This window comes from Callospermophilus lateralis, chromosome 9 (assembly GCF_048772815.1).
Source record: "Callospermophilus lateralis isolate mCalLat2 chromosome 9, mCalLat2.hap1, whole genome shotgun sequence".
Taxonomy (NCBI): Eukaryota; Metazoa; Chordata; class Mammalia; order Rodentia; family Sciuridae; genus Callospermophilus; species Callospermophilus lateralis.
Genome location: NC_135313.1, coordinates 15215343 through 15230301, shown reverse-complemented (window position 1 = coordinate 15230301; position 14959 = coordinate 15215343). Strand labels below are relative to the sequence as shown.

Here is a 14959-nt window from a genome sequence, read left to right as displayed (position 1 = left end):
ATAACACAAGCGCTCCCAACTTTCAGGGGGGGGGGGAGAGGGGACCGAATGGAGGGAAACTAAATCAAAAAGTCATTGAAATTTGCCCACTGGTTTAAAGAATGCTATTTTGGAAAGTCTCCTTAAAATTTCTGAGCTGCAGTTTTAAAGGAAAGAGAATTAAGAAGAATCATGCACAAAGAATGGAGAATGCACGCAATCTCACGTGCAGAACTCTGAAGGCATTTAAGAACCACGAAGCAGGCTCAAGAGGGTACAGATGTAATGAGAAATTGCAGGCCACGCACGAAGGGGAGGCCAAGGAAGACGTCACAAAATGAAGGAGTTTCAGGAAGAAAATTGCATTTTCAAAAAAGCAGCTTGTCAAAATTTTGATTCGGGGGTGACAGGGAGCATGAAACCCAAAGAAAAGTTTAATTTGAAGGAGTTTTGCAAAAGCCAAGTTTGTCTAAAAGAGAAAAGCAATCTTGATAGGCGAGGAGGAAAAATAATTATGAAATATCCCTTGCCATCTCTGTGAAAGATTTTAGAATTTTATTGTTTTTCATATTCATTAAAGTCAATAAAGTCTTTTACATTGCACAGTAGTTTATAAACTTAATTTTTTGGGTATGGTAAAAGTGGACTTTGTGTGTGTGTGTGTGTGTGTGTGTGTGTGTGCATGCGCTTGCGCATGCACAAGCACTCTTGGTCCTCATTGTTGCTGCTAAGCCCTGAATTAAGCTCTTATCTGCCCTTGGGCAGAGCCCATCTGTTAGTTTATAGGCTCCTCACTTTCAGCGAGTTCAGAGAATTCCCCGGCCACACCCAAGACTTTGAGTTTTGCTAGGGTAGGTGTAATTTGCACATAACATGCAATGCATTTTCTCATGTTATTATGACAGAACTCTGGGAAGTTGATATGATGTACCCATCTTACAGATGTCAAAACTGAAGTTCAAGAGGTCACACCTGAAAGGTGCTTGGTCTCAATTTCAGAGCAATGCTGTGATGCAAGAACAAGTCACTTTTGCCTTATAAGGCAAGAAAAGATGTACTTTGGAATGTGTTTAAATCAGAACAGGTGAAACTCTTTGCTCTAGCGACCCTCAATCAGGAAAACAGTCAAATGTGTGGATTCAGAAAATGAAACCTATTGCTTTTATTATAATAGAATAAATCGAGCCAATTAATTTTCTTTAGTTCAAGTTAAGCTCAACAATCATAACTGAGACACACACCCACACATGCACCTATCCTTTGGACATAATTTTCTTAATTATGATAATATATTTTAACATTGTACTTAAAAAACATTTGAGGCTACGGTTTATAACTCATGGAGTAGAAATACATACCAAGCATGTGCAAGGCCCTGGGTTCCATCCACAGCCCAAAAATAAATGAATAGCATAAAAGTGAACAAATATAAAAACAAAAATGTATTTGGAAAACAGACCCCATATCTACACTAGGAAAAAAGGAGGAGGAGAGGGCTATGGTAGCTGTACTTTAAAATATATCTGCATGTCTATAAAAATCACAAAATACAAACATATATTTTGTTAAAAATGTAAATATATATGTGATCATATCAGTGTTAATTACGAAAGTACACAGTAAACTAAACCAATTTCAAGTTGCAATACAAATTGCACAGAAATTAACTTTCTTTCCTTAACTATACTACCTTAACTTACCCTCTAGTGCCCATCTAATGACATAAGACCAAATCCACTTACTGTAGTTGTTTCCAGAGATTCATATAACTGATTATAAAAATATCTTTAAGTGCATTTAATTCTACATAAAACTATACTATTTGAATTCTCAATATGATCCTATAGGTTGTTAAATGCTGAAACTTAATCGTAGTTCTTTTCCCTCCATCTTGTCTTGGTCAGCCAAGAAGAGTCTCCCTTCCTTTTTTGCAAGGCACTTTGATCAGCTACTTTTTTAATATTTATTTTTTAGTTATAGGTAAACACAATGTCTTTATTTTACCTTATGTGGTGCTGAGGATCGAACCCAATGCCCCACACAAGCTAGGCAAGTCCTCTACCTCACAACCCCAGCCCGATCAGCTACTTTTAAATGGAATCTGTTGAATTAGGTCCAGGATGAGTGGGGAATTAGCTCCTAGAATCAAGAGTTGACATTAATATACTGTTATAGAGCTGGGGAGGTAGCCCAGTGATAGACTCGCTTGCCTAGTATGTGCAAGGGTCTGGATTCAGTCCTCAGTAACAAAAAGAGAAAGAATAAAAGGAAGGCAGTAACACTAGTCAGTTAAGAATACATAAGAAAGCCCAGTCAAAAAAGTACTGAATAGGTTTAAGGATTTACAAACACATAACTATTTTGATACTGTCATATATTCTAATCTATCTTACTAGGGGAGGTCATTTCTCAACTGCCACCAAAAGAAGAGGACATAAAATTCAGACAACTTTGATCAAGTCATCTTACACCAAAAGAGGTGTTTTATTCTATTTCACTTTATGTAAAATCCTGCAGCAAAATTTAAAATGTTATATGTAATGTTCAAGGTAAAATGTTTTCTTAGGATTTTCCTTTGTAGGAGGAAAGGGCACCAAAGCAAATTCTAAAACTTACACTGATACTCTTTATTAAAATACAATATATTTTTAAAACAGAAGTATCCGTTTCCATGGAAGAAATTATCTGTTGGTCTTTTGTTAGTTTTTAGCAAGAAAAAAGAAAGAAAGAAAGAAAATGAGGCATTGTGGGTAAGTAATACTTTGTAAAACCTACACAACTGTCCTCAACAATTACCTCTTTGACAGTGGTGAACTTTGTAACTCATCTCACTTAAAAAATGTTTTATAATGCTAACAGGAATTTTGATAACTATGCATATCCCGACCAAGAATTAGAAATTATATATATTCTCCTTAGTTCAAAATGCAATCCCAGCACAGATAATTTGAAAGAAGATTTCTTAAGAGAGATGCTCTGATTCCAGTTGAAATTCCCATTACTGGAACTCAGTGCTTGACCTGACACTCGAGGGTGTCAATTCACTGTTAGAGAACTAACAGATGAATTGTGCATCTTCTACTATGCTGGTGTGAATAAGGCAAAAATATCTTTTCCCACAAGGCAGGGGACAGCCGTAAGGTGACTCTGTCCCCACTCTGGTGTTCATCTTCTAGGGGAATGGCAAGGTCTGAAGTTCCTTTTCACTTTCTCAGCACCCTTCAAGATCACTGCTCCCCGACTGGAGGCAGCCAGTTCTTGGGTCAGCAATTTTGTCTCGGTACTAAGATCAGGCCCAACTCGAATCTGCTGTCTCCCTGGCAGTAGAGGAACGCATAGGCTAACACTCAAGGGAGAAAAGTCATTTTAACCCCATATTATATAAAGTATGCATGTGCATGTAAAAAAAGGACTCTCTAATGCTGTATCTGCACCCAGGACAGGGGGACCATATCAGATCTGAGCTGGTTTTTCACTCCTCTAGCTTAATCTACCTCAGGCTGTTGTTCTACACTGCAATGATCAGTACTAAACATTATATATCATTTGAACATAGATGATTATTAATTAATTGGGGGGTTATAATAGAAAACACATCAGAATATTTATTAATATTCTGGTTTGCATATCAAGATTCATCTTGTTCAAGAGTAAACGAGAGTAAACACTAATTTAAAAACAAAAACTACAATTTATTTAGAACTGAGATGCACACAGAGAAGGGCATTAAAAAAAAAAGTACACAGACAGATTCATGATGCACAGTTGAATATCCAAAGTTTGAATCTGGCATAAATTTTCCATCCTTAGAGTGATTTGTTGGAATTTACAAATTAAGCACAGAGATGACATTTTCAAGAGTCCTTGCAAGAATTTTACCCTCATAATAAAGGAAAAAGCAATGCAAATCTACTGAGTTCTTAAATAAACAAACAAAAGTCTAATAGTTCAGCTAAAAATCAACAGCCAGGAATGTCACAAAATGATTCAGGGCAGTATTGCTCCTGGCTCTCAACAGTTGAACGTGAACTGGAGACTACAGTGCACCTCAGATTCTGATGACTTTAGAAAGTGCAATTCATGGGGCAAATAAATCTTGACTTTGTGCAACTGGATATAATTTAGTGCCAGCATAATTCTTAGTGACCAATATATAAATAAACTCCAATGATGCACATACTATACACACAAACAAACACATATATAGTCCTACATTATAGGGAGTTTAAAATATACCAGAGAATCATCTAACCAACTATAAACACAAAAATTACAGAAACACATGTAGAAAGATGTAGCCAATATAACTTCTAGGTTCCTGTGTGTTTAATCATTTCTCCACCTAGTTTTACAATAAAAATCTGACATCTTTTGTCTGTCCAGCTTGGAAGACAACTTTAGAGAAACGTCCTTATTTAGAAATTTAGCAACAGGCAGATAGAAACTCCACCTTCCACCTCAAACTAAGAATCGATTTAACAAAAAAAAAAAAAAAATCGCCATCTTAGCCTCAGTTCTAAACAAGAAATCACCATAGGATAATTAAAAACACCCCATGAGTCTTCCCTACAAGCCAACGACTTGTAACTGGTTTCAGTTCCTATTTCTTAAAGAGAATTTGGTCAATTCCTCCTTAGAGGTTTCAGAGGAAAAGGAGGATTTTCCAAGACAGATAAATTGAAATGATCCTGCTTTGATCTCTGTGGTTAAGAATCCCTCACAATAGAAGATGGCCACTGAGGGGCCTCGCTCCCAGCCTTTTAATGCGTAACAATGGTATCAACAAACAGCTACTTAATCAATATTTGGCCAGAGCTGCTGAAAACTTCCTTTTCAGATTTTAATTCCTAGTTGTAAAACAACCCCAGAGCAGCCAGTGAGATAAGACATTAAACTGACTGCTTAATTGCCTTTTAGTGTCTCGTTAGTTATATATGTACATTCTTAATGATTCCTTAATCTTTATTTACCCGCATAAATAAATTATCTGTCCTAGAATCTCGCCGAACTTAACTGGTCCAGGCGGAACTCCTCTCACACCGTGTGCTGCTGCTGTTTGGACTTTTATTGGCCATTTGCATAAGCGAAACTTAAACACTGAATCTGATGGTGAGGAAAGATTTTTGCTTTGTCATCAAAATATACGTATTTGTGGAGGTTGAGACCATCCAGATTTGGTGGCCACGCTCTATCCACGTGATTGATCGGTGTATTCCACTCGCCTGAAGCGCGCACTTACTGGTTCCGCCTCGCCGCCCGGGTGGGTTTTATTGCTCAGCCCTGGGGACTCCTAAATGACCCTTCAGTAATTATTACACACTTGAAGCCCATTCCTCCCGTTCCGGTGCTATCAACAATCACATCAAACCCCAAAATAAACATACGATTTCAAGCATTAATTAGAAAATCGGCATGTTTTCAATAAGGCTAGAAAGTAAGCGTACCGCGGTCAACCAAGTCAAAGGAGCAACCAAAAAGAAAATGCTACCAGCCGAACTCTGCTGTCTCCTCTCACACTGTTCCAGCAGGGAAAACCTTGCCCCTAGATTGACAAAAAAGGACACAGCGTGGTGTTCTAATTTAATGCAATTTCTTATATCTCCAGCACATTTTTAAGTGGGCGGGATTTTCTGGTTGAGTTTTGTAAGGTATTCAGCAAATATAAAATGTACCTTAATGATTAGAAAGGGTAGTGAGGTCAAATTCCTGATCCTGACAAATGGACTTGGAGAGGGTGGACTGTCCCCTTTAATAAAGGTTCGGATCCCACAAACCTGTGATCCCACGCCTCATTATTTTAATCTGTGGGAAAGTTAGTCCTCCGCCTTACGCCAAAATGCTGTTCCTTGCTAACTGGGGGAAAGTAGTGGCCTTGCTTTTCTCTGGATTACAGCACTCGCTCCCTGATAAAAGTGCTCTTTTCGGGCATCCACTGGAAGTGAAGTATTCAGACGAATTTAGAACACTTTCTGCGGTTTTAATTGGTTTATATCTTTAAAAAAATCGGAAGTCGTTTGTCTTCGTTAATTTTAATCTGTTAAGATCACAAGCTTACAAACAAAACAGGGGCTCCAGCAAAGCTTTTGTCACTTTTACTTTCTCAAATTTAACTTTAAAAAAAAAAAAAAAAAAAACTCTCTTTTTTACCAACATCAATTGGAGGGGGGAAGATATGAAAGGAATAGAAGACCTCAAACCATTCTACACTTGAAGCCTCTGAGCTTAATCTTTGAAATTGTTACAAACCTCCCATGCTCGCTTGTGATTCTTAAAAGGGAGGGGGGAGTCCTAGGAAAGTGTATCTCCAGTCCCAATCAAAACATCAATTTGGCAATCTGGCCTCTTTCCCCTTGCACTCCCGAACTGCCACTTCAAAGCCGCTACAACAAGTCAGTAATTGTAACGTTGCATCTAAATATTTAAGCGAGAGTCTTGCAGTCGCGTGTCCATTTACAGTCCTCATCTGTCCTCTAATTCCATTACGGCACAAAGCAAAAATGTTGCCCAAAACTCACAAACAGGAAAAGCGTCACCCTGCTGGAGAAGGAGGAGGAGGAGGTGGAGGAGGAAGAGGAGGAGGAGGGGAGGAGGAAGAGGAGGAGAAGGAGATAATGAAGGAGCAGTTTCTATTGATTAGTCACCGCTTTTGTGTTAAGGGCTTTCTTTAAAATAAGAAAAAAAAATGGGGGGAGGTTGCAGAAATTTCACTAATGTGAGCCTCAGGCAAGGGAGGGAAAAAAAGAGGAGAAGAAGGGGGAGGCGGGCTGTGTCTAGATGAAAGTGAGAAGGACATAAAGGAGGCAATTGAGTCGGCTGCAGCCCGGCGAGCTAAGCTTCGAGCCGGCCGGAGCGAAGGGGAGGGGGCGGCGCGGCGCGGCGCTTTGGCGCAGGGCGCAGGAGTGGGGGCACAGCCCATTGTGGCGGCGCCCGCGGGCCCGCTCAGCCGCGCCGGGGGAGGACAGAGGCGCCCATTGAGTGGCCGCAGCGCAGGCCGTGCTCACAGCCCCCCATGCCTGGGCCGGAGCTTGGCTCCCCCGGCTGCGCCTGCTCCCATCTCAGTGTCGGCCAGGGGCGCGGGCGGGGGAGTTGGGTGTTCCCGAGCCACCCAACCCGCCCCTCTCCCTGGGGCGAAGAAGCTGGAAGGATGGACCCAGCTCCCAGTGCGCTCCAGGTCGCCCGGGCCAGAATGCCTCAGGTCCGCACTCTGCGCTGCTTTAGGATAGGGCGAGGGAAAAGGGAAAGTTGGGAAGGCAAAGGGAGAAAGGGCAAGACCCTGGAAAGAAGAAAGCAGTAGTTCTGACCTCTTTCAGGGTACCTCTTTCCCTGTGTCCTAGTGTCTGCCGAGCAGACCCCGGGTTAAAGATGTCCCACGAAAAATCAGTCCCGGCAGCACCCACCAGGCCTACCCCAGGCTGGAACATCCGGCGAGAGCACACCGCAGTGGTCAGGGCACCCCAAAGTCCCTCCTCCGCCGCTTTTCCCTGCCCCCTCCCGCAAGGCGCTAGAAGCCTTTTCTTGACATTCATTCTATTTTACAAGAGGGGCAGCCTGAGACTTTGGATGCCCAAACAACAGAGGGGAATTTTTGAGGTTTTTAGACTTCAAACTACATCTAATTCTCCCTTCTCTGGGCCCCTCTTGCCCTCCAGGGCTCATCCGGAAAGGGAGCTGGAGGCTCTGAGGAGACTGACTTTGCATCTTCCTTGACAACCCCAAATTAAATTTAGGTTTCAGCCTGACTCTGTGTGTGTGTGTGTGTGTGTGTGTGTGTGTGTGTGTGTGTTTTCATCCGCACAGCCCTGAATGGGGAAAATACTCTTGATTTTAAAAATGGTAGCAATTGCCCTTGAATGGCAGCCGGCCCAGCTAGACAGCCCAAAAGACTAGAAACATTTTGTAGGTGAAATGGCCACTTTTTCCACGCTGGAGAGTCCATAAAACTTCCTGGCGCAGCAGCTATTGGGGCTCATTGAATAATTCATCCCTCATTGCAAGCCCATAATGTCTATTCTGGGCCCTTTGTGGAGCTGTTTTCTCTTCTTTTCTCCTTGAATTATAAAAAGGTTGCCTTCCTTTGTTCACATCAAGCTGCTCCGAGTTGGAGCTTTGTCTGGGCCAAGCTAAAGTGTGAGTTTCAATGGACTCTCCGGGCTTTGTCTCCCAAGTTCATCTCCAAGTGTAGATTGTGTAGAGAAGGCCTTCATTGTAAAAGCTGGAAAAGTTGTACAAATGTTTGACCAGCTCATTTGGGACGTTTTGTCTCCTGGGCCTGAGTTGCCTGTGCTGTGAGGGAGCGGCTGATTTGCCTGGCTGCCGCCTCTAGCAACAAGTAGCAAAGCCATGGGCCCAGCTCAACAACTCAGGGCTCTTCTCTCCACTGCCTCAAGAGAATGTTTGGTTTGGAGTTAACTGACTCCTCAACTCCTCACTTTCTTCCCACCCCAGCGCCTCTATGCTGAACATATGACTGGGATAAAGAGGTGTGTGTTTTCTAATCGACCTGGGCAAAAAAACACTCCTCCAAAAAAGAACTTAGACTGAGTTCATGTGAGGCCCCAGCTGTAAAGGGAGGGGGGCAGCAACATGTTTTTTCCCTGCTTAACCTCCTGTAGTTTGGGGTACCTTTTCTTGATTGCAGTGTGCTTCAGAATATCTATGCGTCTGTTTATCCCTTAAATCAGACACTTGGGTTTGTAATATCCAAGTGCTCCTTGAGTGTGGATTTCACATTGCTTTGTAAAGCAGCTGCTCTGGAAGGCCAGCCAGTGCAGCCAGGGGTGGACAATGAAGGTAAAAGAAATGACCAGCCTCCTGACCCACGGTTCCAACCTGGACACCACCCTGGTGAAAGCATGGGCCCAGATAATCAAAGTGGGTGACTCCTTCAAGCCTGCTATAGGGCTTTGTGCCACTCCAGAGCAATTACAAAACTCAACTCCAGTCCAATAAAGTCTGAGACCCAGACCAGGGAACTCTAGGAGTAGGCAGGACACCCGGCGACTCTGGACCATTTGTGAGTTTGAAGAGATGCCAGGATCTGCAAAGGAAGACTCAGGGCCCCACTCCTGCGCAGTGATGTTTCCTAGTTCACCTCCCAAGGTTTGCTTGCATTCTTGCTTCTTTCCTTCCTTTCTGTGAGTAATTTTAAAGCTCAAGCAGGTAAAGGGGAAGCAGGCTGCCTTCTTGCTCCCCTAGGGGGAGATTTTCTCTAGGTGCTGACAGGCTACAGCCAACATGGAGTGGGTGGTCCGCACCCCTGAGGGACAGAGGGTGCGGCACTAAGGACTAAGAACTCAAGACCCCTTTGATTGAAACCCAGACACATCAAGTTAAACCCCATCAAGCTTGAAAACCAATTTAAAACAAACGAAAAACAGCCAAAGTATACACACACGCACATTCATAAGGCAGCATATGGGGGCAAATTTGGGTGCCCAGTGCCCAAGAGCATGCTCACTCTGGAGCCTGCTCTGTCTCTCTAATACAGAAACTTAGATCCGGGCTTTTCCTGAGGGCACAAAAGCTACTTCAAAAAGTTATTTCAAACTCTAAAGGGTGGAGTAGTCTATACCCTCCCCCAACCCCACAATCCCTCAGAGATTCCCAATCTCGGACTCCAAAGACCCCATCACCATTGAGAACGCAATTCATAGTTCCAGACTCCTAAGGGTTGAAAGTGGTAAAGAAGGATTTAGAAACGTTTGAAATTTAAATAAAATTAAAACTTAAATAGATACGTTTTTGTTTCAGTGGTGGGTGTCTCTCCGGTCTTTGACTGAATGCGCATACCCGAGTACAGTGGCTGAGAACCAAGAGGGACTTGGACAGGAGCCGGAGCTGGGCGGCCTTCAGGCGCTCAATGTCAGAGAACCGACGCTAGCTAAGGTCCACCGCGCCGCCGCTTACCTCGCTCGCTCAAGATGCCGTCGATGCTGTGCTTAGCCTTTTTCTCGCTTTCTTCTGCCTCCTTCCTCTCCAGGTCGGCCTCCTCCTCTTCTCCTTTCCCAAATTTACTCCTCAGGATGCGGCTGATGGAACTCACTGGGGGAAAGAAGAGGAAGAGAGAGCACCCACAATTAAGAGGCGCGGGGTTGTGAGGGGAGCCCCCAAACCTCAAGCCGCAATTCTAGAACAGCTACCCCATAAACTTGGATAGTGAGTGTCTCCTTCCTCTCTTGGCACCCCTGTCTTTAGTCATCCTCTCACTCTCCCACTCAAAACGCCTTTTAAGGGCCTCTGGATACAGTAGGACCAAGCCTGGAAAGTGCGCGCCTCCAATTTAGGGCTGAGAAAAGCCATCTCTGTCTCTCTCTTCCCAGTAGGAAGTGTTCCCCTTCTTGACTCCGGCTCTAGGTCTCCAACCTCAGACGTGTCTTCCACCAGCCCAGCCTACCACCCGCCTCCTCCGCACCTGAAGGTATTGGGCCCTGCGGTTTGCTTTAAGTGAACAACCACAGAGGACCGTCCCCTGCTAATCAACTTTTTTGAGGCTGTAAGGGATTTACATTTCAACTGCAGAATCATTTCCTATTGTAAAAATCAAAGAAAATTCACTCTCTCTCATTTATTTTTTCCAGATTCCAGTCTGGTAAACAAACCCATGCTCTGAAATATATCGTTCTCGTGGAGGGAAAAAGGGAGTTTCCTTTTAATTAAAAACAAACTCTCCCGCGCGCCCTCGCGCTGGCCCTGCGCTTGCCCTTCTCCCTCCGCCTCCCCCAGGCTGCCGGGGGCGCCGGATGGTCCCTGGGACTCTCGGCGAAAATCCGGGCAGTTGCCGATGCCTCCCCTCCTTTGCGCAAAAGGCAAAGTCTTCTGCTGGCGCGGCCCCATCTCCCTTCGGTTGGGGTTACCAAAACATTTGTTTCTCTTTAAAAGAGAACATCAATATTAATAAACGCTGGGCCTCCGCCTCACGTTTCCTGCCCTGCCTCCTCCTTGGGGAGACCTCAGCGGCGGTCTCTCTTCCCTCCACCCCTGGGATGAGCAGCGCACCCCGCGCTCCATAAAACGCCAAGATCATCAGGTTCGTGAATACCTCAGGGCCTTGGGAGAGGCCGCCTCTCAGTAACCCGGATCGATCATTGGGGCGATTATGTGTGGCTTGGATGACCCGCCCGGATAATCGCGACTGACGGTCGCGCCTTGGGGAGACATTAATGGGCCTAGTACCTGAGGGCACGGTGTTTCGATCACAGACCGCGTCCTTGAGTAATTTGTCCCGGATTTCCCAGCTGAACATGCCCGGGTTCTCTCTTTTGTATTCCTCAATTTTCTTCTCCACGTCAGGCGTTGTCACCTGCTTTAAGAGAACAGGCGGGCCGGCGTTGGTACCCGGTACTTTGGGCCAGACTCTCTCGGCGGCCCCACCGCCTCCGGGCCTGTCCGGATGCTCCTTCTTGCATCCTCTGGGAAGGTGCCCCTGGTTGGCCAAAGAACCCCAACTCTCTGAGGCAGTTCACATTAGAAAGAGGCAGACAGGAAATCATCCCACTCCGGAGCAGCCTGGGGACACTCCACCTGTCTAGATAAGCTCCTCAGACAACCGGGTTAAATTAAGAATTATAACACCTTGGGGATGGGGGCTGCACTTTCTGATCCCTGGAAATAAAGGCAACTCCTTACACCGAATCAACCAGAAAACGAAACTAAAAGGGGAATGTTTGAAAGAGGGGCTGAAAAATCAGATTAGATCGGCAACTTGTGACACTCCAGAGGGGCACAAGAGTTTAGCTAAAGAGCAGAATGAGAGGCAAAAGATTAAGTATCTAGATTTTAAAAAATTAGAATGGAAAACACATATGTATAGAGAGGCCCCTCCCCCAATTAAAAGCTGTTTCAAAGATTTCTAGGTTGAGAATAGGTTGGGGGAGAGAGAGGAAAGGTGAGGATTTTGAAAGTCTTCAGTGTGCCGTAACCCTCTTGATATTGCCCCTTGGCAACTTGAAAATTATATTGGCTTCCCTCTACAATCAGAAGAAAAGGCAGACTTTGGGGGTAATCTCCTCCCACCTAGTCCTAGCCAGTAGGACTCTTTTTTAAAAGAGAAGCAAACTAATTTGAGGATAAACATTTTTTTAACATCGAACTCATTACAAAGAAAACTAACCTCCCTGACTTTTGACTCTTCGAAAACAATTTGCACTGGGGAAGAGAGAAAGTTGGATAGAAACTACTGGGACTCAGTAGATTCCTTTTGTAAAAGACAGAATAGCAGGTTGGGGACTGGAAAGAAATAGGCCACAGGTAGGGACATACAAGCATGCTTTAGGTGTTTATTAAAGTAATTTTTTGAGAATTTCATGGTTCCTGGACATATAAGAACAAATATTGCAAAACCACTGGAGCTTTCCCATAAGGAAAAAAACATGGGGCTCGAGCAACAACCGAATCCCCCTTGTGACACACACACACACACACACACACACCTTCATGGACTTGAAAAATAATTCTTTAGAAAGCCCCAGATGGTAGCCTGCTCTTACCCACCCCATTGACCGCAGGCCGTGAGGCGGCGTGGTAGGCCCGCCTGCTCACCTTGGGCTTGCTGCCTCCGATGGCACCGGGACGGATGGAGCCTGTTTCTTGATACCTGCACAGAATCTTGGAGACGCAGCCGTGGGACACGCGCAGTTGGCGAGAGATGACGCAGGGCCGAATGCCGTGGTGGGCCATCTCCACGATCTTGTGGCGGATGTGGTTGGGCAGCGGCCTGCCGTTGATAAAAACGCCGCCGAGCTGGTTGACTCGGCCCTGGCCTAGGGGAGTGGATACTGGGAGAAGGAGGGAAAAAAGAGAGGCGAGGACAAAGTTACTTGGATAGAAGAGAAAGCAGCAGGAACTATCAATCCACCTAATTTTGCACTTTTCTGGCCAATCCGCATGTGACAGCCCCAAGACTGAAATTGCTCCGTTTTCACTGCCAGACACTCTTTCAGTTACTTTCGTTCCAAGTTATCAAGCAACACGGGGACATATATCCTTTGTGTGAAGACAGTAACCAGGGCAAAATAACTAACCTAGGAGAGCTGGCGACTGGGGGGAAAGACCCTGAAACATATGGAAGACTGTCTTCCTCTAAAAATAACCACTGGAGCCGCCCTAAGGGTCTTGAGCGAGCTGACAGCCCTCGGAGTTTCTGTCTTAGAGTACAGCAGCCAAGGGTCAGAGAGGGTCTCTAAAGGAGGCGCAGGTGGCAGCGCAGCGTGTCACCTGTTACATCTCGGGCAGAGACTGAAAGACTGTGGGTCTGCTGGTGGACAGCCTAGTCCCCGTTCACGCTCAGGGTACTGGGTTGTGCTCTAGATGGAGGACGAAGGGCGCCGCGGATTGTTTGAAAGGGCTCAGGTTTGCAAAGCTTCCTACCTCCCTGGAATTCCCAGAATCTTCAGCCAGAACAAAAGGCGATTTCCAAACAAGTTAGAGAGACTTGGAGATGCTACTTGAGTTGAATGGACCTTTAACTGATCAATACTAAAAATTCTTATTAAGATCGTTCGAGCCGCCGCTGTTAGCCACCACAATTTGCCCGACCAGAAATTTCTTTCCAAACTAAGAAGAGTTTCCTAAATGTGGACGCAGCCAGAACACTTTGGAGACGGGTTTGGGTGGACAGAATGTGGAGAAGTTACTTCCGGTACTCCAAAGCCGCCTCACTCCATTCTTGACTACGCAGCATCTCCAAAACAACCCGAGAAAGCGGACCCGCCGGGTGCAGGCCCGGCCGCCCAGCTCCGTAAATAATTTGCAGAGAGCACCACACTTCTTTTGCGGATAGAAAATCAAATCGAATGGGCCTTGGCCCCCAACTATTGCTACTTGGGGTAAGAGGTGTTGGGGGTTTGGGATCCCTGGATTCGCCAAAGGAGTCTATGGAGACCGGGGATGGAGCGGGGCCGTCGCCCTAGGCGCCAGGACCCCAGTGGCGTTGAGGCCCTTCCTTACCTTCCAGCGGGAACCCGCTGCGTGGGTAGTTTTGTCCCGGGCCGGGCCGCATCATCCTGGGCACAGCACCGGCCAGCGTGGTCATCCTGGGGGCAGCTTCTCTAGGAAATTATATCCAGGTGAAGGCAAAACAGAGTCGCTGGCGCGGCGACCCTCGGGAACTCTCCGGAGCGTGAAGAGCTCCTCCCCAAAAAGACAGGAGGGAGAGAGAGACGCGGGGAGGGGGGCTGCTAGCTCCGAGTCCAGAGCTCGAGGTGGAACCCGGGAAAGGGGCGGGCAGGCCCTAGAATCCAGGATCCCAAACCCAGGGCGGAAAAGTTTGGTTCGAGTCTGGGCGAACAGCCCCGCAGCTGGGGGCGCTGGAAAGGGGGCTCAGAGCGCCACGACGAGCGAGGGAGGGGGTGAACGCCAGCGCGGCCAGAGTCTCCTCCCGTCGTGACACTGAGTGCAGGGATCCGGGCTAGGGAGCATTTATTAGTTCTTTCACCCAAAGCTTGGTCAGGAGCCCTGAGCTGCGATTGGCCAACGGGGAGACCGTCCCGGGTGGCGGAGACACGCGCTGATTGGGCGACAGCGGCCACTTTCTCTTCCCATCCCCGACTGTGCGGAGGCCTCCGCCTGCCCCGAGAAGGACCTGCGGCGGCGCGCCTTCCCGAGAAAGAAGGGTGAACCGCTGGAACCTGGGACAGCCCGCCCCAGGGCGATGAGAGCCTCTGAAAACGGAGAGGAGTCTCTTTCTCTGTCTTTGTTACTCTTGGGCATCTCTCTGGTCTCTCTCTCCTTGGTTATTTTTCTGTCTCTCTATCTATCTCTGTGTGTGTCTCTGCGTGTGTGCCTTTTCTTCTCTGAGTCTATTTCTCTCACGGTGCCCTTCTTGAAGTCGCCTTTTCCCACCTGTGGGTCTGTCCCTGGGCTTACTGCCACTGGAGGGGGCGCAATTCCACCAAAAATTTATGGGAACCCGAGATACGTTCAACTTTCCTTCCTCTGGTCTGCCAGTACCCCTTAGCTAGGGCCTCTTATGGGGTCCCCCCCC

At 46.2% G+C, this 14959-nt stretch overlaps 1 protein-coding gene across 3 annotated transcripts in view; it reads right to left on the bottom strand.

The window, feature by feature from the left end:
• Positions 1 to 14008, bottom strand: part of Pax3 (paired box 3) — an 89156-nt gene extending 75148 nt beyond the window's left edge. For 2 of the 3 annotated variants that reach the window (XM_076866087.1, XM_076866089.1), the window contains exons 1-4: positions 13924 to 14008; positions 12517 to 12752; positions 11152 to 11281; positions 9886 to 10020 (exon numbers count right to left, since the gene is read on the bottom strand). In XM_076866087.1, coding sequence (XP_076722202.1) covers positions 9886 to 10020; positions 11152 to 11281; positions 12517 to 12752; positions 13924 to 14008 — 586 coding nt within the window. The remainder of the gene's footprint in view (positions 1 to 9885; positions 10021 to 11151; positions 11282 to 12516; positions 12753 to 13923) is intronic. The other variant, XM_076866088.1, reaches the window with a different exon arrangement.
• Positions 14009 to 14959: the final 951 nt, after the last annotated feature.